Source organism: Sylvia atricapilla, chromosome 3 (genome assembly GCF_009819655.1).
Source record: "Sylvia atricapilla isolate bSylAtr1 chromosome 3, bSylAtr1.pri, whole genome shotgun sequence".
NCBI classification, from domain to species: domain Eukaryota; kingdom Metazoa; phylum Chordata; class Aves; order Passeriformes; family Sylviidae; genus Sylvia; species Sylvia atricapilla.
Window position 1 is genome coordinate 26841120 of NC_089142.1, and position 24760 is coordinate 26865879.

The 24760-nt window shown below is 34.6% G+C and overlaps 1 protein-coding gene across 1 annotated transcript in view; it reads right to left on the bottom strand.

Moving 5' to 3' along the window:
* The window catches only part of EYS (eyes shut homolog), a 718715-nt gene that overhangs the window by 671239 nt on the left and 22716 nt on the right, over positions 1–24760 (bottom strand). Inside the window, exons 3-4 of the mRNA XM_066314978.1 lie at positions 4976–5169; positions 3012–3139 (exon numbers count right to left, since the gene is read on the bottom strand). Of these exons, the coding sequence (XP_066171075.1) occupies positions 3012–3139; positions 4976–5169 (322 nt within the window). The remainder of the gene's footprint in view (positions 1–3011; positions 3140–4975; positions 5170–24760) is intronic.

Below are 24760 nucleotides of genomic sequence, written 5' to 3' on the forward strand. Positions count from 1 at the left end.
CCTAAAGTACATAGATAATAGAAGAAGATAGAAAGCAAACACACATAGTTTATTGTGATAGATACACCTGTTCACTGCCTATTTGAATTCACCTTAAATTTTGACATTTAAGAAAAAAAAATGCATCTATTAGATTCTTAGCACAAAGTTCTGTGTGATATCAAGACTGAAAGGATGGAATTAGGGTACAAGATAGTCATACATCACAACTGAAGTAGGGAAAATTACATTGATTCTGTTTGGTTATATGTTTAGAATGGAAAATAACTGATTTCCCAAAGAAGGAAGAGTGTGTTGAGAAGAAGCTGGGATTGTGTAAAATATAAGAATGTAGTTTGGGCATAAGGAGAGCAACATAGCTTAGGGGGAAGCAAAATAAAAAAAGTAATGAGCAAAAAGTTCAATTCAACTATTATTTGAACTTGTGCATGCATCTGACCTAAACAATGTTACATTTAATTTGCGATGTTAAAGTGCTATAAAAGTGGATCATGTCCTAATATTACATGTATTACATCAAATGTAGTATGAAACACATGCAGTTTATTATGGAGTGACTAAACAGAGACATAACATACAGTATTAGACAATGATTACAAGAAGCAAATCACTTAAAATGTTGATGAGCAGCTACAAATCTCCCAAATTAAGGCAACATAATTAATGGTAGATTTCCTTTGGGTAAAGTGAATTAAAACATGAATCACAGGCAGAAAGCGTCCAAGTCTGCAATTTTAGAAAACTGGAACTGTCTAACCACTGCTCCTATAGGTCTTCTAAAATCCTCTGTTAGTCAATTAGCTAATGGAGAACATGAATTGAAAAAGAAAATTTTGAATTTTTTAAACAGTAAAGCCTGCTGACTGTTGGACCTCTGTATCTGTCAACACCTCCTTTGCATTCTTGCATTCTGTCAAGATTTCAGCTCTCACAAACAAAACTACTCAATGCAATCTCCTTGTGAAAAATATGTAATTCATACTACCTCAAAATGCTTTCTCTCACCTAAATGCCTCCTTTCAAGTACAGAGGCATAAATATTTCTATTTATTAACTTTCAGATTAAGTGGTGGAAAACTGTTTTTAATTTCACAAAAAATGAGGATAATTTTTTCTTATTTATTAAATATTAATAAAAATATTGCAATCAGTAATCAAAGCCTCTGGAATGAATGGCAAAAGTAAGGCTGAACACTGGAGATTTTCAATAAGCAACTGGACAGGGTACTAAATAATTGCATCTAAACTCCCTTTTCCATGAAAGACTGGACCAGAAATACCTCAAGATCTCTTTCAACTTGGGCTGTTCTATGAGTCTCTGATAGTATTGTGTATTTATTGTGTTCTGATGTTCTGTCATTGCATTGTAACCCTCTACCTTTTTACAAAGAAAAACACAGAATTGTGTAAGATATGTCATGTCACCTGTTCTGGATATTTCTCTGTGGAAGACGTGTCAGTTTCTGGAGTTCTGCTCCTTCGTCGATAATGTCTGGTGGGAAAACTGGTTGCTAGGGTAAACTATGTGGATTGAACACTATTCACAGTGCTCTCTCTAGGTTGTCATTTCCCTTTTAGAGCATTCTTAGAATTAATGAGCTTATGACTCACTACAACATAAAATGGGTTCCAAATTGCCTATTTTTACATTCTGTTATATTGATCTAAAAAATTACTTTCATAGTTATTCTCATATAATATTATCAAAGATAGTTCATCCACAATGTTTTCCCAGTAGACATTTTTATTAAACAATTTCTATGATACGATGAGGTTCCTGGTACAGACCATTTCTACAAATACTTTGTGGAATTATAGATCATTCAATATGAATAACAGGGTCAGGACAACTTTTTATTTCTTCTTTTTTGTTTTGGCTTCTGTTAATAAAGACAATCTACATCTGTATATTAATTGTTTATTTATGCATATTTTTAAATGTGAAGTATGAAATTTCAACACATCTCATACTAATATACACATATTGTGGGAAAGCCTGGCTATATAATAAAAAATTACGAGTTCATATCTCAGTTAAAAGGACTGGAAAATGTGTGAACAAGCACACTTGTTCTGTGCTTTACATGTCTATATGGAAAGTGTATATGATCTTACATATGTGTTTGTATGTATATCTGTATTTAGGAGTGAATATGAATGAATGAAATTGTGAGGATTTTCTTCTTTGGAAAACTGTAAACATAGTTCTACTTATATTTTAACTTCAAGCTTTCTCAACTGAATCTCTGCTGATGCACTGTAACTGTGTTCTATACTTCTCTGACATTTTTTGCACTTTTTAAGTTCATTCATAATATGTTGTCAGGCTTTTTTTGTATCACAGCTTTCAATTCTCTGCTTTTATTAATATCTTAAAATTTGAAAAAACTTTACTTCAGTAATGCTTATCAGAATTTACTGAGGCAGCAAGATAAAACCTAAGCAAAGGGGAACAGGATAAATTGTACCCTTACTGGCATAGAAAAAAATTTCTAAAAATCTATTTAAAAATGAAATTAAATTATACATTCGGTAACTTCTGGTACTTTCAAATGGATAATTTTTAGTGCAGTCTTTCTGAATAAAACAGTTTTTCATATGCTGTTTGAATGATCAATTTGAAGTCTACTAATGCATGTCAGTGAACTAGAAATTAAATAGATTGCCTTATCTTTTCAGAAACATCATAAACTTCATACAACCTGAAAGGGAGTGGCACATGTAGTATAACTATATCAATTTTCATCAGTGTTTTAAAATTTATATATATTTTATAGTATTAATAACAAAACAATTTATAGCTCTTAAATGCTTTAAATCTTTTTGCATCACTCCCAGAGTTTACAAGAAGCCTAACAGAGTAAAGCACAAAAGATAAATATATTTTTTTAAATAAAAGTTTATAGTTTTCTGTGTTCTTTGTGAATGATGATGTCTTTTCGTTCTGCAGTCTGTGTGATATCATCAAGTGAACCAACCAAGTACTGAAATAAATTAATTTCCAACCTTACCGGCAGTTATAGTTCTGCTGTTGAGCTACACAGGTTGCATTATTTAAGCAAGGCAGTAGTTCACATGGATTCAGTATTCTCTCACAGAACTTGCCAGTAAATATTGGCAAACAGATACATGCCACATCCTGTAGAAGAGAGGGAAATTAGAAATAATTATTTGTTGTACCCAAGACAATATAAAATGTAGTGTTTATGGTGTTTACATCCATTTACTAGAGAGGTCATAACCAGGACAACTTTTCTTCATGAAGCAGCCTAAAAAAAGAGCAGTTCTAGTCTCAGGTTACAAACTTAATTTAGGACAGGTAGAGCAGGCCTTCCAGCACAGATTATGCTATACTTGAGTTTGCTGTATGCCAGCTTTGAAATTGTGGTTTTGTGGTCTCATAACTGAACCAAGAAGAAGTTTTGGAATTAATTAAGGGCATTTTCCTCATTTCTGATTATGGTCCAATGTAATGTTTGCATCTATTAAACAGTAGCAGTACACAAGGTACATCAGTAACCAAACAATGTTACTAACTAGAGGAAGAAAGAAAATCATGGGTATCCATTTTCTCCTTTAATATAAAGCACAGAATCTATGCTTCTATTTAACAGTGAAAGACATCTCTCAGTTACTGCAATCTCTAATTTGAACAGTAAGAAAAGTAAGCTATTTTACAAAACAAAATATTTCTAAGGGCTGACAGTCCCACCTTTATTTTTCTATCCTCTTCATAGGCCTGTTGAAGTTAGAAAGTAAAGGAAAAAGTAAAGGGGTTTGTTCCCCTTATGAAATTGAAGTGTTTAGGTGTTTCTTTAGAATTGTTCTTAAAGGTATAATCAGGAAACTCCAACTTCTACTGAGACATTTCTATGTGTGAAACAAACTACTGCAACTAACTGTTTTTCTATTGCACAAAATAGTTTGTGCTAGTATATCTAGTAGAAAATATATTCAGACATGTTGCATAACTTAGAAATCCATCCATTTATGCAGCAATTTATATGTCTCTTTTTCTCTCTGTGTGTATGTATCACTGCTATGTGATGACTAAGCTTTTGAACTCTTCTTTCACTGTTTTGATTCTATATTATCATCACTATTTGCAGTAGTCATGCTAAAGAAAGAACATCAACAATTTATTTTGACAAGCTACCAGGTTTGACTTTATTATCAAAACTTTGTGAGTTCTGCATGAATTTATTCCACTTTACAAAAAGAAAAAAAAGGGCATTAAGAAACTTATGCCACATTAAAAGAAAGAACAAAACAATCACTAGTTAATAAAGGTCACACGGTTCCTCATGTTTGTGTTAGATGGTTTTATTAGGGAGCGGAAAAAAAGAAATAAAATAACATTGGTAGTTCCTTAAGATCACCAAGCAACTGATGTGAAATAAGGAGTTTGGGAGTTTTTATCATAAAAAATATTATAAACAGGACATTGAGAAAATGCTGTTTCTTCATGAAACATGCAAACCTAATTAAAACATTTACACTAGAATTAAATGTTTTGACACTATTTTGGAACAGATCCTCCTGTAAGGTATGCTAGAGCACATGGATGACAGGAAGGGGACTAGAAACAGACAATATGGCTTCATAAAGGGTAAATTATGTCTGACTAATGGTGTATTTCAGTGATGTAGTAACTGAGTTGATGGGTAAGGGCAGAGCAACTGATAACATTTACCTTGACTTCTGTGAGACCTCTGACATCCCCCCACACATCAACATTTCTGCTAAATTGGTGAGATTGGGGAAAGTTGTAACTGCCTCATCCTTTGAAGTGTGCAAGGTCAGGTTGGATGGAACTTTCAGCAACCTGATCTAGCATAAGAGGTCTCTGTCCACTGCAGAGAAGTTGGAAATAGATCATATTTAAATGTTACTTCCAGCCTAAATCATTCTATGATGCAATGCTGTAATTCTATGATTCTCTGTTCAAATTGGGATCTCTAACATCTATACTTACATTTGGCAAGTCGATACATGTACCTCTGTTCTGACATGGCCTTGAAGAGCATTCATTGATGTCAATTTCACAGTTGTGACCAAGAAAACCAGAAGGGCAATCACAAACATATCCGGACTGGTTATACTGGCATACACCTCCATTCAGGCATGGCTGAGAGGCACAAGGATCAACAAGTTCCTCACAAAATGGACCTAAAAAAAAGCCGATAAAAAAACACAGTGTTGGAGGGATGTTTGACATGCTTTTTGACAATACTTTTTTTACTATGTTGCGTTTCCTTTTATTTTCTTTTTTTTTTTTTTCCTTCTATTTTGTTGAAGGATTCAGAGTTTTTTATTGATTGTATTTCTCTAATTTTTTTTTTACCTTGTGAAGCTCCAATTACTGCCTGGGACATCTGTGAGCTATCACCATTTAAATGTAAACAACTTAACAGATTACCCTATGCTTTGTTCCTTTTGGTGAATTAACATGGTAGGAATCTCTGGGAGCGACTAACCTGATCTGTAGGAAAGGAGCTATGGTCCTGTGAAATGCTGAACAGTCACTGAACATCTCACAACAGCTATTATTATTCAGATGGAAGCTGGGAAGCTGAATCCAATGTATTCTCAGACCAAGAGGATCCTTCTCATTCCTATTTATAGATCCTGCCAGTACTGAACCTGAATGTGCTTTTAGGAGGCAAACACACAATCACACACATGCACACACTACAAACCTGCTACCCATGTGAATCAACAAGAAGAACATTGTCTTTTCCCTTAGATAAATGCAAACTGCAGTCACATGAGCAACGCAGTGATGATGGCTCAAACTTTTTCCTTGTCTCTGGCTAGTTAGTATTGGAGTTCAACAATGGACATAGACACTCCTTCATTTTTTAAATATAAACTGTCATTAGTGGATCCCTCAAGAATCAAATTTTAAGTCTGCCTGATTTCCATATCCAGATCCAGAACCTCTTGCTGACTTGCTGTCTCAGAGCTTGAGTCATTCCAGATCTGGATGTTATTCTGATTTCTGGCTAGTGCAGTTTAAAGACCTATCACTTCTCACCAGGAGAGGTGTTAACACAGAAGTAAAGAAAAGAGACTGTTACTCAGGCTCTGTTGGCCTTGCAAGAAAACAGTCTGTGAAGTTTCCCCAAGTCAGCCTCTTTAATTATTTGAAATTTCCACATCTCTCACAAAATCCTCCCTTCGCTGTCTGTAAAATTCAGTCCTTGCTCATGGTGGTCTGTGCAACTTTTGTCAGCCACTTATGCTGGTACTTGTTGAACCCAGTGGTTTCTCACACTCATCGAGTAGCTTTCCTAAATTCTTGTTAGCCTTGGCAGGACTTAACTGATCTGTCTGCACACCTTAACAGTTATGAACTGCTAAAGTATTATTGACTCCTTTTAAGCCTGTGACATCAAAGATAAAGAAGAATTATAGCACCTAAGACTTTATTTCCATTTACTTCTGGAAAATTATGTATCAAATATGCTTTTTATGTACTTTTTACTCTGGTGCTCTAATTCAAACCACCTCCCTCATACATACTTAAAAATTACATCAGAAGAATTTTTAGCAATTTGCTGTAGCAATAATACAGCTTTGTAATAAATTCCTTCTGAAGTAATATGTATTGATTCAACATTTTATAAGTAATTTGAATCCATTGACTTAAAAATAGACATTCATAAAAGAATAAATTATACTTTACCATAAGATGTATCATTTTGAAATGGTAAACAAAACACTTTTAACTCAAATTGTAAACTGCCAGATAAACATAAATAATTAATTATAAACAACTTAATAGATAAGTATGTGAACCTCCAATAATTTAATTATGAATAGACTAGCTATGCTTAGCAACTGAAAGTATACGGAACAACATTTACCAGAAGATTGAAATATCACACTGTCTCTATTATATACCAGAACAGTGAATGTTACAGGGTCTAAACATTTTCCTTTTTTTCATCCAGTTCTGTAGAAATAGTTATTCCAATTAGGCAAAATGAATTGGGTCTATCTTTCATGACAGATTTTTCATTTTTCTTTAACATCAGAGGACATTCAAAGAATCTTTAAAAAAATTTTTGCTATCCCTCATCACCATAGTAACCAAATTACAGTACATTGCAAATTCCAGATGTTAGGGCTCAGATGGTAATAGGAAAAGCTAAGGAGGCCACTCCTTAGAAAAAGGCCATTAATTGGTATTAGTGCATATATAAGAGAATATTTGCAACATGGCATGAAGGGGATCGGTCAATTCTTTCTTACTATTCAATTTACTATCTAGCTGTCCTGTTCTACTTCAGTGTAATTATGGTACCCCAGCAGTACTCATAGATGAGGTTATATATCAAGGCTCACCCTATTTTTTCTCCATTATTAGCCACATTTGACAAGAATTGATGTTCCTGTCTCATCCACATTAATAATCAGAAGGAAAAGGAGTAAAACAGTGACTCCATTTGCTCTATCCAAAGGAAAGCCAGAAAGTGAAGTCTCTATGGAATAATGAGATTTTCCTGCCATTGTTTCTTCGCCTGAATCCATTCACTTTTCCATGTTCTTTTGTGCCACCATTACCTAAGTATTTCTTAGCCTTTTGTTAAAAAATGGCTTTCAATGGGATTATTAGAACAAGGAAATACTAAATTAATGAAATAAGACAGAACAATGAAGGCCAGATGAAAGATGCCTTTGGTAGCAAAACTAGGAAAATGGTATTGTTTTGACAAAAAAAAAAAAAAAAGAAATAGTACAACATTCTTTTAAGAGAAGACTAAAGCAGTTAGAACAGGAATAAAGAAAAACCTGAGAGTGGATAAGAAAATATTGTCCATTACACCGTGAGAAATATATCAGGGAAAACTGCAAGTTTCAAGGATCGGAAAAAAAAAAAAAAAAAAAAAAAAGAAGGTATTTAACTTATTACTCCTTTCTCCTTGGCATTTCCATGCAAAGGGAGCAAAAATTTTGTTCATTTGGGAGAAAAACCAGTGTATTTAGTAGAAATTAGTAGCCAATTACCTAATTATGTGAAGGGGTATTAAACTTAAATGAATATATTGATTCATGGTCTAAAACACAAGTCACCTCTACCAATGCCTTTTAGGAAAAATTCAGTCTTGAACTGGAATTTTCCCAATCATTGACAATAATTATGTCTTTGATATGCCTCTACTTTATAATTTCCTGTATTCAGCTTCATATGTGAAAAGCAAGAGCAATATCCTTTCACCTGAACATCCATGCCTGGTGAGTTTGACAAACCAAGTCAATAAATGGAATTCTGGAGAATTAGTGGTTTAAGATTTTTATTTTACCATACCCAAACCGATGTCACACTCATTCCATTTGCTAAATAAGATGATTAAATAAGGTGACTTGATTACAACTCTTGGGTGGGGAAAATATTTAGCACTAAAGGGATAATTAATTCAGAGAGAGGAGTGTAAGAAAAGCAAATGACTGAAGGGGGATATAGAACGATATAATGTGAGAAAAACACATTTTTACCAGAGATCTCTTTACCTGACTACCATGAAAGAATTGAGTTCCAGAGTTGCTGATGTCTTCGCATCAATGCATTTTGAAAAGTACTTCTTTGCTACATACAAGAAGACTTAACTATATGGAAGAGACATCTGCAGTATAACAAAATTTAGTCAGAAGACGTGAACAACTGGTCCTCTAAACTTGCGAATCTGTTAATTTACTTTGACTCAAGATGTATACAAAGCCTTTTAAAAGTTGTGCAAATCAGGAATTATTTCTAAATTCTTTTTTAAAAATGTTCATATTTTTTCATTATAGTGGGTCTTGTTGCAGTATGTTTCAATACTTAAATTCACATCCATGTTAATATTTGCTGACCTCTTGAATGCTGTGATTGGAAGCAAGGTAAAGAAAGAGGGAATAGGACAGAAACAGATCTTTATAATCTGATATCAAATGCAAGCCACAGAAAGAGCACTATATTTAAGCAATGAACAATGCACCTGGGATCAGCACATCAGTCCAACTAGCAGATGCATTTTTGAAATTTTTGTGCATCTTCTGAAGGCGTGAGACTTAAACTGAAAGAATAAAAAAAAACCCAAAAAGGCATATTGTCTTAAATGCATAGATTTGATACATAATATTCTGTTTTACTTTGATATCAATAAAAACCTAGTAGAGGCATAATATGTGCCCTAGATGCTGTGTATTTCTGTTGCCAGTTTCAACAGAAGTAGTTTTTTCCCTCCGTCAGACCCAAAAGGAGACATTTGCTGAAAATACTGAAGTCCCATTAGTACTCTCTGATGAATGATCAGCTACTCAAAGCTCACTCAAATTCTCAGGGAGATAAATGCAGAAACCATGTTCTAATGGGTGATAGATGATTCTGGAAACTTTACTGTGAAAAAAAAATAGTTATCAGCTTGATTGAAAACCCTGATTTAAGAGGAAATTCCAAGAAATTAAAAACATCATCAGTAAGACCAGTACATCTTTGTCTTTCAATATAATGAATTCTTGTTTGCTTTAGTTCAATAAAATGAAAATTATAGAAGATTAAAAAGCAGGAACAAATGAGTAAAAATTATGTGATAGACCAATAAGAAGGCTAATGAATTTCAGTTTAAGGAACCGAACCTCATTTCCAGCATCCTCTGTTATTTTTACATATGAAAAGAATAAAATCTTTCACAAAACCAAAGCAAATGTCAGAAGAACGCCAGCTCTTCCTTGTTCAATTCAACTGTAGCCCACCTAGTTTTCCTTTCAATGGTTTCACTACCATATTATAATGATAACCCATTTAAAGAAAAAGGACATTCCTGGTACCATTGATAAACATCACTCAATTTGTTCAGATATCATATAGTGACACTTACATAAATATCAGAGGTTATTAATTAAAAGAAGTTGTTCCTCTAATGAAAAGTCAGTATTTTCTAGAGCAGTTATGCATAAGGCAGAGTAGACTGGTTCAGGAAACAGCATATGTTATAGTCAATTATTTGTACTTGTTTCAGAATAGAGCAATAATATTTCAGGGTTAGGATAAAAAATGAAATATTTAGTGGTAGAGAGATTTATTTGTGAGAGATTTATTTTCAGCATAAATGAAGCGACTGCCAGTTGAAGCAGTCAAGAACCAAGACACACCATAGGTAGTAAACTGAATAAAGGCTGAGTATGAAGACAAGTAAGAAAACTTGTTTAAACTACTGTTAATATTTTAATATATTTCACTTCTATCTAGAATTATAGAAACCCACATAACATCCTTCTTACACATGCCATTAATATGCATTATGCAACAGAAAAACTATTTAGTAAACAACTATTTTAATGTGATGACCATCAGTTTTCAGTTGATTCAGTTGGGAAAAAATGTCTACAATTAAATAATGCCTATCTTTTTAGCTCCTTTAACAATTTATTAGAATTAGTTTAGTCCAGTCTATTTCTTGTTTTTACCTTTATGAGCTTTGTCAGATGTCCTTCTTATTAAATGTAAAACTGAAAAGTGTTTTTAAAAGTTGTCTCTGTAGAATGATTTCAATTTTTTCTGTTTAAACACACCACTGAATCACAAGTTCTTGCCTTATATATCTGGACCCTGAAATATATCAATATTTCTAATACTGTACTAAAATCATTAATCTTTTTACAATTTTTTAAATACATTATTTGCACCTTCATATACATTTCTAATCAAAACTGATAAATGATAGCTTGTTTTTCATGTATATGAAGTTTTAGTGAAGTATGAATCAAAATGAAATCTACTTTAGGCACTGTAATTATAGGTCTTCAATGGAGTAAAAATCTCTGTGAAAGATTATAAGGGCTATAATCCTAATTTCAGACCAAATGGGCAGCATCAAAGCTCACTGATGTGCTTTATGGAAAGTCTCCAATCAGCATACTTGAAAATAGATATTTTAGAAGTAAATGAATGAGAAGAACATTAGCTTCCATCAGAGAGAAGCCTATTAGAGAAAAAAAAAACCCTACAGTATTGCTGGAAAACTCATCAGCAGTCCTTATAAACTTTTAGCTTACCTCTTATCTTGGCTAACCACAGAATTGAAAAAATAGTATAAACTAACAGAACTGATCTGATCCTGAGCTGATGGCACCCTGGCTGGGGCTGAGGCAGTGAGCATAGGCTGTCCTTGGTTCTGTAGGGTTGTTATCCCCAGGGGCAAGAGAAGGGCATCACCCTAGGTGTAAGAGATCATACACTATCCCTCACCTAAAATCAACACCTTGTCCCTCAGTCTGTTGAAGAAATGGATGTGCAAAATGCTGCTAGGGGCATCACGGTAATAACTATAATGTTCAGACTGACAATTGTGACTTTTGTCAAGAACACAAATGCTGCCTAATCACTAAATGCCTAGATTTAAAATGGTCTTTCTTTTTGCAGCCAGGTAACAACTGTGTTCTTCACACAGAAGAATATCTGAGTGTGTCCATTAGCAATGAATTCACTTATACTTCATGGGTTTTACTACAGTAAATATGATATGACCTCTTTTCAAACTTTTTTTGGAAAGAGAGTTTCGAAAAAGTAATGCTTAAACAGTGTTTTCTCTGAAGCAAGTTTCTTCAGACAGTATTAATTAAATCACTGCTCATCACGTGACAAGACCTTGTCTATACTCCCATTTAAAGCATGTTCTTGATGGCTCACATACTTCTGTGAGAAGCTCAACACTTTTGAATTCTGAGGAACTGCATGTCTTAGACATGAGGTCTCACCTGGGGTTCATGGACTTGCATTATGCATGAGGTTTCTCAGTATGGTTTCTAAAGGCATGAATGGGAAACACGCTTCTGATTAAAATCCTAAATGAAAACATATCCAGTCAATATACTAACCAGAACAGACACTTCATCCCTAAAATGGAAAAGTTTGTGTGATTCCAAACTAAAATAGTTGATAAATAAATATTTTAGGAAGTAGAATTCATATGTCAACCACATATGTTTAAAAAATATTTTTAAATCTGTACTAACAAGTTTACTTTGCATAGTAATTTATTCTAAGTGTCTTCTTGACACAGGTTTTTTTTTTGGCAAAGTGGTGTAGGTTATATTTGTTGCATTGTTCTTAATTCAGCTATACAAAATTACATGCTCTCCATTTTTTTGGGCAGTCATAATTGTGTTTATTATTTATATCAATGAAACCTCATATAATATAGTGCAAATCAGAAAAGTCCTGTAAAACATGTTGGATGAATCAAGATTTAAGGCATCAATACATACATTAGGTAGATTTGTCCTTCTTTCTTTAGAAGTGGAAGTCAGCAAATGAAGAGCAGGATTTAGATATTTGGACACCAAAAGCTTTAGGATAATACCTACTGAGAGACAAATAAAGAAATTGACCTGCAATTGAAAGTTCCATAAAAAGCTTTTAAAAATTGGCTGTAACATGCCTGTATACTATACACCTCAATACTCAACAATCATGGTTATAATAAATGTAAAACTTTAAGAATTCTAAAAATATTCAGAGGTTTTTTGTTGTCATTGTTGATGGTAATTGCTATTATCCATCCTTTTGACAGTAATAGTCTCAAGAATTCCTCTGACAGTAGGATAATTTAAAGATGCAGTAATTTATATATTGACAGTGGGTAGTTCAGTTACTTATGTGAACCCAGGAAGAAGAGTCTTGTATAAATTAGTCATGAGAAAGTTGGTATTCTCTTATTTCTCTGCTAATATACCTTTAGGAAAGATGACAGGTAATTAACTTTCTCCTCTCTCCTCAGTGTTGCCACTGAGTGATGGTGAAAGATATGTATGGGCTGAAAAATCATGTAGTTTCATGAGAATATTCAAACACTATCCTCCATATCAAATTATATAATGTGTGGCTTGTTCTTTTCTCTTGTTTGAAGTCAAAACTGTCTGACAAGACAAAAAAAGCTGGTATAAACATGTGCCAATCCACTTACAACTATGTACATTACCCCTAAATAATCAATATACAGTTATTGGCAAATGCAGCTTGCAGCAATAGCATATTACACACAGCTGCAAATGTTGAACTTAAAAATATTGAAAAGCTTTCACTACTTTTGAATTTTCAGATGGGAATATACAGTTGTTCAAACTCTTTAATTTCCTTGAACAGCTTGAACCTTTGGAATCATAGGTTCCATTACAAATTTGTATGAATTCTTATTCCCTTAATAAAATTCTTTCAAAATCAGTTTGATGGATGTGAATAACTGAAACCTGTGATTAATTTGTCTCCATAGTTTCACAGCTAAGTATTGTTAAAGATTATACATCTTCTTTTCCTAATCTGTAGTAGTGTGGAAGCAGGTATACAATTGCTCAAGAAGAAAGAAATTGACATAGGGAATAGTCTTATCAAAAGATAATTGGTTTTTCAAGTCTTTGACAAAGGAGTCTATTCAAGATATATACATTTGCTTTTGTTTCGTCCTCAGAAATCACAGGTCTAAATGACAAGATACTTCTGTTACAGTGAAAGAGGATTTTGTCTGAGATGAATTCCTACTAAATTGCTTAACAATATTCAGAAACATGACTGTAGGCTTGACACAGCTCCTAAAAACCTGGGAAATGGATCTTCAGGTGATGTAGCCACTTGAAATTCAATAACCAAGGTAAGGGTTGAAAAGAAAAATAAATGATAGGAATATATTCTGGGAAGGTGTGCCCTTGGGGAACTGCAGAGTCCAAGGATGTGTGCTAAATAAGAGGAAGTCTGAGACAGCACAGAGATTGAGTATATTGAAGAGAAGCAGGACACACTTGGTGATATAGAAAGTAAGAGCAAAAGAAGGCTTGAATCTCAGTATTAGAGAAGCACATCACAGTAACACAGAAGTAGTAAGATGGGCTGAGTTGTTATCAATAGAGTTGTTTTGATACCTTCTGTATCCTAGGAGAGAGAGAAAAAAAAATGCTGAGGATAGTTATTCAAATAAAAGCAGTTGCTATCATGTATGTTGTTTGTGAGAAAAAGAGGTTGTTGATGTTCTATCTTGAGTGTCTTGATATTGCTGATTTTTTTTTCCTAGACACAAAATGTTAAGCAAATTGAGTGTCAAAAGGTCTCAAGAGGGTCCAGCTGAGTAAGTGTCCAAAATGCAGGCTGGTCAAGTGGAGAAAATGTGTGGTATGCTGTCAGGTGACCACATCACACCATCTCATAATCCAGATTTATATTCTAGGTTATGCATTAATTTATTGTAAATAATCATTCTTCTTCAGAAAAAAAAATCCCTAGGAGTACTTATGGAAGAAAATCAGAAAAAATCAAAATAAGTATTAATTAGAATCAACTAATTTTTCTACATTTGTACATTCTATCAGAATTGTGACAGAAATGAAAAGGTCTGCTTATTGTTCAGCTTGTAACATTAGACTCTGAGAACCAATAGAGTATTATAAAATGTTGATTTGCAAGAAAACCAACATTTGAACACTTAAAATTTCTTGTAACTGTAACTTTTAGTCTCCAGTGACCTTGGGTATATTTCCATTTGGGTATATTTTCATTTCCTGAAATCCATCAGTATTATTTAATAGGACAAATTTGCTGTGTTCAAATCCCTGCATATTGGGCTGAGTAGATCAAGCACCTGCCAATTCTGGAAGCACTGTAGAGGTACAATGTACTCAGAGCTGTAATAAATGCCAAACCACTAATGTTGAAAGAAGAGTAGAGTCTGAGATTGTCTCATAAAAAGATTAGTCATTCTCAAAAGCTGGTGCCATCAACATGGGTCTATGGCTTTAACATTGGGATGTAATTTAAAGGAATGGAGGCCTGGTATGGTAAAAGAGGCCTTGAAAATCGCAGACACAGCATGCAGTAAGTGGCAGTACAGGTATGGAATATTTGTAGGCAAGGCACACTCTAGGCCCTGGAGACACCACAGCTGCAAACAACTCACCAGTGAACAGTCAAGAAAATGCAGACCTGGAGGTAGACAAAACAGGTCTTGGTAGACATAACGTCAACAAAAAGAACATTATCAAACACCCTTAAACCCTACCATAGATTGTAAATTCAGATGTAATTTGGAACTACAGCCCAATGAAGAAAAAGAAAGAAAGGTATATAAGCATGTTAGCAAATATATAAATATGATCCTGAATAGATCCTAGAGAAAGAAAGGTAAAACCATCAGCACAAATGTCATATTCCTCCTGGTGAAGGGCTACAGATGCTCACAAGAACACCCACCATAACACACCTTTGCTGCCAATGGCAGTAAAAGAAGCAGGGTAAGAGTGAGCACAGCATCTGGAATAGAGTTGGAAATTAGGAAGTGTTTATATATAAAAAGTTTACTGTCACAGTGCCTGTGTGGCCCGGCTGGGCCAGCCCTGGCACCATGACGACACTGGGGGTTCTTGGCTGACCAAAAGCAGGGACATGGCAAAGGCAGGAGATAAAAGCTGGGACTCTTTGGAGACAGGGCTACAGAGTTTATTGGATCAGGGGGATCCTCACTCCAGGGCTCTGTGTCAGAAGAGACCATTAGAATGTGAGGGGAGCAACTTATAAAGGGGGGTGGGTCTCAGGGATGGGGTACAGCAACAAACCAATAACAGAAAAGTAAGGAGTGACTCTTAACATGACATACAGGTGCAACATCAAATCATAACCAACTGGGAGGGGACCCCCTTGATTCTGCCCAGTCACTCAGTGCCTCTCTTGGAATCTTCTGGATACAGGGAGAGGCCCCAGAGTGACTGACAGGACCAGAGGGTCATGTAACTAATGATTGACACTTAATGAATATCTGACAAACAACTTGGGGATGAACCAAGGGAAAGGAACAGGAGAGGGGTACAAAGAACAAACCATTTTACATTAAACTTTCTGGAAATAACTCATATAACAGAACAAGCAAAGTAAAATCCAAGACACACACCACCACAGTTTACAATATTCTTATTGAAATATTTTCTGCACAGATAAATCCTAAGATTTCAATTATACTGTAATTGTTAGGCCTTATACTTACAGCTTTTTCTCCAGAATCCTGCCTTTAAATGTCAATACATAATGACACATAACGATGTGTAGCAAGCTAATGGCAGCAATACAACAAACCCAAATCTGATGAAATATGTAGAAAGTGAAAAAATATTAATATTAATTAATTAATAATTAAATTTTGGAGTTAATAAGGAGATCCCTTCAGTATTAATTGAAAATTCTACAGAAAATTGTTTTCTCTCTCCATTTTGGAGATTTTTGCTAAGTAATATAAGAAAAGCAAGCTTATCCGACCTAATTCAGCAATTTAGAATTAGAACCAATGGTTTTAACTAGACAGCTTTAGAAGATGATTTATTCCATCCAAAAAATGTATCTAGGACTGTTTGTTCATGGGATGCTTGCTTTTCTTCTAACTAAAAGTGGCAAACTAAACAGGTATTTGAGGTTAGATACCAAACTCTAGACATCTGATGTTCATAACATGCAGTCAGTCAATGAAGTATACCTCAAAGTTTGCTAAACTAATGGATTTGAGCTAATCAGATAATAGAGCTTTACAACAGATTAATCTTCAGAAGCATTCCCATTCTAGCAATCTCCAGAGGGTATATGATAAAAATAGCGGTTTTGAGTCAGTTGTTTTTACTGTCAAAGTGGTAAAACATATTTTGAATTAATTGACTATTGTTTGGGAAAAAAGTCCCATATCTTGGCGGAAAAGCAACTTCAAATGAGGTATTCCTACCTATATATTAAGGGAGCTCCATTCATACATATATTAACTAATAAGTTTAAGTGGGTAATGATTACGTGATTGTAGATTGTTCTTAACGACACAGATTTGCCATGTGTTTTACTTTTGGGTTTATTTCTATCTAGAAAATAATAATTGTCTATAATACTGTTATTCACACTAAGTTTAAGATAATTTCACCACAATTATCATAGAGTGTAAGGACAGGGGCACTAGGAAGTCATTAGTCTGACCTCCTACTTTAAGCAAGATGAACCAAGGAGTCAGGCCAGGTTAGTCAGGGCACTATCTATCCTAGTCTTCTACACCACGTAAAATGAAGACTGTAACCTCTCTGGGAAATCTCTTCCAGTACGGAATATCCCGCTCTTTCCTTCCCAACTCTGTTGGGCAATCCCAGCCTCCTTGCTGGTAGGGTGGTGTAAGAAGCAGAAAAGGCCTTGATGCTGTGCAAGCCCGGCTCAGCAGAAACAAAAATCCCTCTGTGTTATCAGCATTGTTTCCAGCACAAATCCAAAACTAGCCACTATGAAGAAAATGAGCACCCCAGCCAAAATAAGTACATCTATCTTTTATGCAGAGATAGGTGCTAATGGGCCTTGCCATGGGATAAGATTTTGATAAGGACTCTGAAGTGGCACATTTTAATATAAAACTGCAGGAAATACTGAAGGCTTGAAACAAATCATTTGTAAATGGTGATGGTAAATTTAGATGTGATGTGGAACTCTAGCACAATATTAAGTTAATTTGGGTTTTATTTATATTACTTAATATCTTGTATTAAACCCTTTATTTTGAGATTTTAAACATGTTCATCTTTCTATGCCAATCCTGAAGAGTAAAGAAATCTGTTCAATGAATTCTAATATCCTTTCTCTGTCAATGGTAATTAATCACTACCTTGGAGAGAAAGATTAGTAGACTCTACAGTGGTGTTATCAGTCCTGCGACATTGGGTCTGGAAATATTTCCCAAAGCACAAACTTCTGGTGACATGTCATTATGCAAGGAACTTCACTTTAATTCTTAGAGGAAGTTTATATCACAGGTGAAGAGGGTTCCAAGTGAAAAGGTTAAGTACTGGTTAGATCATTTTGTTACTAGATATAAAATGCCAATATAAGTCAGTATATGTTAAATAATTTTTAAGTGCATGTGAGTGAGCAGCATAAAGGAATGGCATCTCTCTTAACTTTTACTGTCTACTGCAATATGGATTAGAAGAAAGCTGATGAAGGAAAGGGGTAAAACCACTCCTGAGTACAACTAAGATTGCAGGAATCCAGGCAGAACTTTGAGCAACAGGGCAAGGAGAGTGTGCATAAAGCAAAGGATTTGTGAGAAACAACGGAAACAAGGAGCCATAGCATCATGGCAAAGGGCAGAAGGATATTTTTCCTATAGTCCCACAAAGCAAGGTAAAGTTGTTTGGTTCAAACCAGAGAACTGGATTAACAAAAGAGCTGACAAACTGATAGCAATATTGGAGGAAATAAACACAATAAAGCTTTTTTTATTCTTCTTTGTTATAATGTGTATTTCTTAAAGTTCATTGTTCTCATTATTGCTTAATAAAACATGACTTTGGCAATTCAAAGCCCTTCTATAATAGAGTGAAAGTGCAAGCAGGTCAAATTTAAAGTTCTGGTATTTTATGTCACTGTTGCTAACTCAATTTTTCCACTTTATAATGAAAACAGATACTATATTCTAGTATTCTAGAATATCTAGCATATTATTCAGATACAAGTACACTCAGCATTGTTAGATAGAACAAAGGGGATTTGGCTGATCTGTTAACAAAATGTACTAGGTGCCCTGTTCTTGACATGAAGGGTGACAAAAACCTTTAAAAACAGCAGAATTACATATTTGATAATATAGAAAACAAAACCAAAATTTTGATATCACTAGGGAATGAGCGTTTCTTCCCAAGTACTTTGCTTACAGCTGCCTATCTGATTTTAAAACTACTTATATTTCAGAGTAGTAGTTGAGATTAGATATTAGAATGAAATTCCTTTCTGTGAGAAAGGTGAGGCACTGATATATTTGGCCAGAGTAGTCATCATGCTCCATCCCTGGAAATGTCCTAAGCTGGGTTGGATGGGGCTTTGAGCAACCTGATCTAGTGATCTGTGTCCCTGCCCATGGCAGAGGGCTTGGAAACAGATGATCTTTAAAATCTCTTCCAATACAAACCATTCTATGATTCTATGACTCAGACCTAAAAAACCCAAGTGCAATCTGAGTTAGTGAATTCAGCCTTACTCAACATACAGTATTATCAGTCAGGCCAGCTATGTTCAATTTGCCATGTTATTTTTCTTTTCATGAATCTCTAGAAATTAACTCCAAACTGCAAAAATTAGTTAAATGAAATTTTGAGCTATTTAAATGCTACATGACAGCATCATTGTGCCTCATGCCACATAAGGGGAGTTATGTCTCCAAAGACACTGCTCTTGAAGATAGAACCAAAAAATAAGAAAGTTTCTCAATACTTCTTGTTGTCTCACGTGCAATTTAACAACCAATGTTATCTTTTTGCTGATGTTTAGGCTGAGGATGTTCTGAGATATTAAATGATAAAAGCAATGGGGATATCAAACCAAGAACTAAGGGAAGTAACAAAACAGCATAGGGAACTCAGAGCTCAGTATGGTGTAGACTTCCGGGTTACAACTCTGATGTGTATAGAAGGCATTTCTTACTCCTGTGTTGAGACAGGAGTCTAGAGTTTATTTGTGTGTGTATTTTGTTGTTGTTGCTGTTTGTATGGTTTGGTTAATTTTTGTTTTCTATTTTTATTTTTATTTTAAATATACTTTTTCTAATCGCAGACAACTTCCATTTCCTGGACTGCTAGCTGAAACCATAACCCTCAGGCGCAAAGAGCTATTGTTTGCCTGGCAAGGATTAAAGGATGGAAGTGTGCCCTTCTCTTCAGGGGCTATCACCAGAGATGAAGCTGGTGTAGGGGAGGCAGCAGTCATGAAACCCAGCTCAGACCAAGGTGAGCATGAGACTCTGCACTGCTAGGGTCTGTACACAGACTGAAGGCTTCTATTGTTAATGGCAAAAATTACATATTCACTGCACTAAACAAGCCTTACAATCTGTAACAGGTCCAAGAAACCGCCAGCCAGCTAATCAGTAGTGTATTTACACTCTAACTGGCAAGACAAAAAGACAATCTTGTGTATATACCGAAGAATTTACGGTATCCTCTTCAGAAAGCACTTCAGATTATGCATCAACCTATTGCCTTGCTATCCAAAACTGTATCTTCTTGATTTTATTAATTCTGCTATGGATGTTCAATTGTCATTTTGTGCAGAATGTTGATTTACAAGATAAAGACTCTTGTAAAGTTTCATCAATCCTCAAAGCCCACATGACCCAATAAGCCAAAAATCTGGGGGGTTTAATATTTTTTCCTTAATTCTGACATACTTTCAAATTTGTCTTCTGTTCTGTCTTCATGCCCTTGCTTTTTATTCAATTATAAACATATTCTGTTTATTTTCATACTTATTTTTTTCTAGGATAGAGTTATTTTTGTTCATAATTGTATGTATGAGGATGTGTTAAGGACTGAAAACAGAGTTGATAACACATCAGGTTTATAGTTATTGCTAAGCAGTGCTCGCAGTGTCAAGGCCTTTTTAGGCTGTGCAGAGAAGTTTTGGCTGCCCCATTCCTTGAAGTGTTAAAGGCAAGGCTGGATGGGGCTTTGGGCAACCTGGTCTAATGGCAGTTGTCCCTGCCCATGGCAGGAGGGTTGGAACTAAAGGATCTTTTAAGTCTCTCCCCACCCAAACCATTCTATGATTCTAGGATTCTGTAATTCACAGTGCCCACCAGTGAAGAGGCTGAAGGTGCCTGAGAAGCTGGCAGGGGTCACCTGACCCCAACCCACTCAGTGGGTATCCCAGACCATATGGCACTTTTCTCAGCAAGAGGACCTATGGGGAAGAAGGTACAAGTGGGGGGACATTTCATTTGTTCTCCCAAGTAACTGTAACAAATGATGGAGCCCTGCTTTCCTCAAAACAGCAGAACATTTGTCCCCTGCTGGCTGCTAGTGAATGAATTCCTTGTTTTGCTTTTCCTGCATGCATGGCTTTTTTTGTTTCCTACTGAATAGTCTTTATCTCATCCTATGAGATTTTTCACTTTTACTTTTCCAGTTCTTTCCCTCCTTTCCACTTGGATTGCTTGGCTAACTGTTCATTTATCATAGCTCCTAAGAAATTCTTTCCAACACCACTGACTCATGTCTATCTGATACTTACTCCTCTCTTTCCTACACTGCCATGTTAAGATTTCTACCCTAAGTCTGCTCAGATTTTGACTCTCGGAGAAACAATCTTTTTTTTTTGTTTGTTTTGGTTTGGTCTGGTTTGGTTTGGGGGGTTTTTTGTTTGTTTGTTTTTGTTTTTGTTTGTTTGTTTGTTTGTTTGTTTTTTCTTTTTCTTTCTTTTAAGGGTACATTAGTTGAGGTTGAAAACAAGAATTATTATGTGCTATCCACATTTTTTAAGTGCCCTAGTGGATGGATGCCACTATTATATAGTACTCATTTCTTTACTTTAAAATGATGCTGCTGGTGTCCATAACTCTGACTCATTTATAGTCCCCTCCCTCTTCAGCCTGGCCTGTGACTGCCCTGTTGCATAATATCATTGAAAATTTGAATATTTTATATATATTCAATATATATTCAATATTTATATATTGAATACTTTGCTACAAAAATTAAGAAGCTTCTGCTGATCTTGCAACTCTCTAAACATGAGATATATTTATAATTAATAATATTTCTATAAACAAACGCACAGAAGGTGTTTTTTTGAAGAATATTCTCTTTATCTCTCTGAATCTCTTATGCCCAGAAGAGCAGTGTGTGTGCACTTGTGTAGAGAGACTGATTTTAGGAGACTCTTATAAGCAAAGATGTAGAAGTGCTGTAGTTATTGATGAAGTCCCACAATCAAATATATAAACAGTGAAATCTATTTTTGAATTTGAAGATATAAAATTGTGGTTATGGGCTTATACTTATGAATACTGAATAAATTGTGATTTTTTTACTAGGTAGATAACGTACTGAAACATTTTGAATGTTATTGATCCTAATAGGTTTTGGGCTCTAGGTTCAAAGTTACAGTTGCTTTTTTGTGATCATGATCAATCTGCTGGAAGGCTTTCAAAGGATTTACATGCTCAGAACACTGTCCTGTTTTGTTTATAAATCATTGTGAAGAAAAATTAAAACAAGAACTGAACTCTTGGAAATCTATCAAAATTGCAGGGTCTCGTTCTCCCTGAAGAGTAAAAAAAGATCTCCTGTATTAATGGCTTGTTCAGAACTAGTGGAATTATTTTGAATCATAAAATAAAATGACCAATCAACAATCATTATCTGCCTTGCATTAAACTTTGCCTGTTTTGTAGGCATGGACATTAGTGTTGAGGATAGATTCCAAATGAACCATGGGTTAAAAGTCATTTGCAAACTATTTAAAATTCTTTATTTGGAGCCCCTGACATAAACTACTGCACAGAAATAAAGTGTATAATCATGAATATATAGACCAATAATTTGTCCACATATTAATGGACAAAGCATTTGTTTCTAAACTGAAATGGCATGGTAAAAGACCCAACTGTATTACAATCTTTATTTACATAATTTTTCTTAACACCATACATTTCTAGAAAAATAAATGTAATTTCTTTCATTTGCTTTCAAAAGGCACAATTCTATATTTTCATGACCCTGATTCATTACTATGTGGACAAAGTTAAAGAAAAGATAGTGCTGAAAGGTGCACTATCTGTTAACTTCAGAGTGATTAATGACAAGACAAGTTATCAGGTATCTCAGAGTTGAGAACCCATTAGCTTGGAAAAAAGCTGAAAAGCCAGGGGGAAGAAATAAGTCATACTAATAAAATGAGATGAAGAAGAAATGCAGTTCTCTTGACTATAGATTGATATGCTCTTGCAGATACATTTAGTGCTAAAAGGAAATTCAAATGACAGCTCATGTTCACTCTGGCTTTACATTTAAAGAAACTACCACAAGTTGACCAGTAAACACTAAGTGTTTAAGTACAAGAAAAAATAACAGATGTCAGCAGCAAACCAAAGAAATTATTCTCTAGAGTGAGTCCAGAAAACCAACAAAAACAACTCAAATAAAAGAAAAAAAATTAGAAATTTTTCCCCACTAACATAATTCCAAAAAGTAACCTAGACTCTATTAGATGTAATTGCAAGTATACAGTATAATTTAAATCAATAAACCATGTACATACTTTCTTTTTCTTCAGACTCTAGCGTTCTTTAGGCTACTTAATGTACTGTCTTAAGGCTATTACAAATTTGCCTTTTGTGAGGATATCCATTGAAGAAAAGGAAAATATTTAGGATGAATTGATCTCAAGAGGAATCATACGAAATTTGCCTTACATTTCTAACTTCTCTGTGTTTTCAATGATCTCCATAATTTAAAAAAAAAAAAGTATTCCTTTAATACAGCAGAGCATTTCTCTACAGGAATGAACTGTAGTATGAACTCTGAGTATGATTTCTTTGCTAACAGGCACCCACTGAAATTTCTGTATTGAACAATAGTTTAACAGTGTGTAAAGGTGTTCTGTGTTTTGAATAAAAGAGGTTCCAGGAACAGTTCTGGTTATATTTTCTTTTTATAAAACAATAGCAAAAAAACCCCTACTAATATAAGCAAAACATGCTCTAGCTGTCAAGTGTTGATAAAATGGTGCCTACTAAGTGATATTCTATGAAATTAATTGAATAAAGACTACCTGCTGGCTTTAAAGGGCAATAATAACAGTAAGAAACTGTGAAACTGCAGCTTTTTGTACTGAATACTTATTAAACTCTTAATTCCTGCAGTGAAATAGATTTCTTTTGGACAAATCAAGTGAAGAGTGCATGCCTATGCTCTACATCAACATGCAGTCATGGAACACTTAAGGCTACAGCAATCAGATCTTTCACATGCAGGTCATGGCAGTGACAAATCTAAGCAGGGAAGACTGTGAGTATGGAGAAGAAGATGGCACTGCAGGTCCCTAGAGGAGCAGGCACGCTAGACCTCATGAAAACTTTTAGACTGGGGGCAGGACTTGGGAAAATAAGTGATCTCTATCTAAACTGTGATAAAATACCCTCTGTACAAATACTACCTAACCATCAAGGCACCCGCATTCTAAAATTATTTTGATATTTTATAATTGTCTAGCATGCAGTTGACATATTTAGGCTCAAGCTTACCCAGTTTGATGTGTTTGCTGCCTATCTTCAGTAATATAACTGAGATAATAGAATTAAATTTTATTTATTCACTTCTAAGTAATATACACCAAGGACTTCAGCTTATTTATTTTTTGACACACCATACATGCCAAAACTCAGTGAAGACACAAGAAATAGGAGCCTCCCTAAACTCCCCCAGATTTTGACAGGCTATAAAGGATGAGGGAAAGTCATGCATATCAACCAGACAGAATTCACTCCACGAAAAGCAACAGTTATGGGAAATCACAGTTAATTTTAATGAAACAGAGCTATGCCCACTTATTGTGGAGAAGATCATCTGAGTTTCACAAAAACTTACTGCACAATGCATGTATCTTAGGTCATGACATTTTGCCTTGTTGTTAAACATATATATTCAGAAATATCTTTATTTAGAGACACAGTTAGAGTGATCTAATGCTATTGGTAGATTTGACACAACAGTGAGGAACTCAATTGTTTTAAAAGGACAATGACTAATAAATGCGTATAATTAAATCCAGTTTAATTTGTGCCAAGTAATGAATCAAAAATTAAAAAAAAAAAAAAAAAAAACAACAACAAAAAACAACTATGTTGAAAACATGAGTACACAGTGAGTAGATGTAGTTTAACTATCTGATTTTTATTCATAAAACTAAATAAATGTTTAAGCCTTTTGTTCCTCTTATCCAATAGGC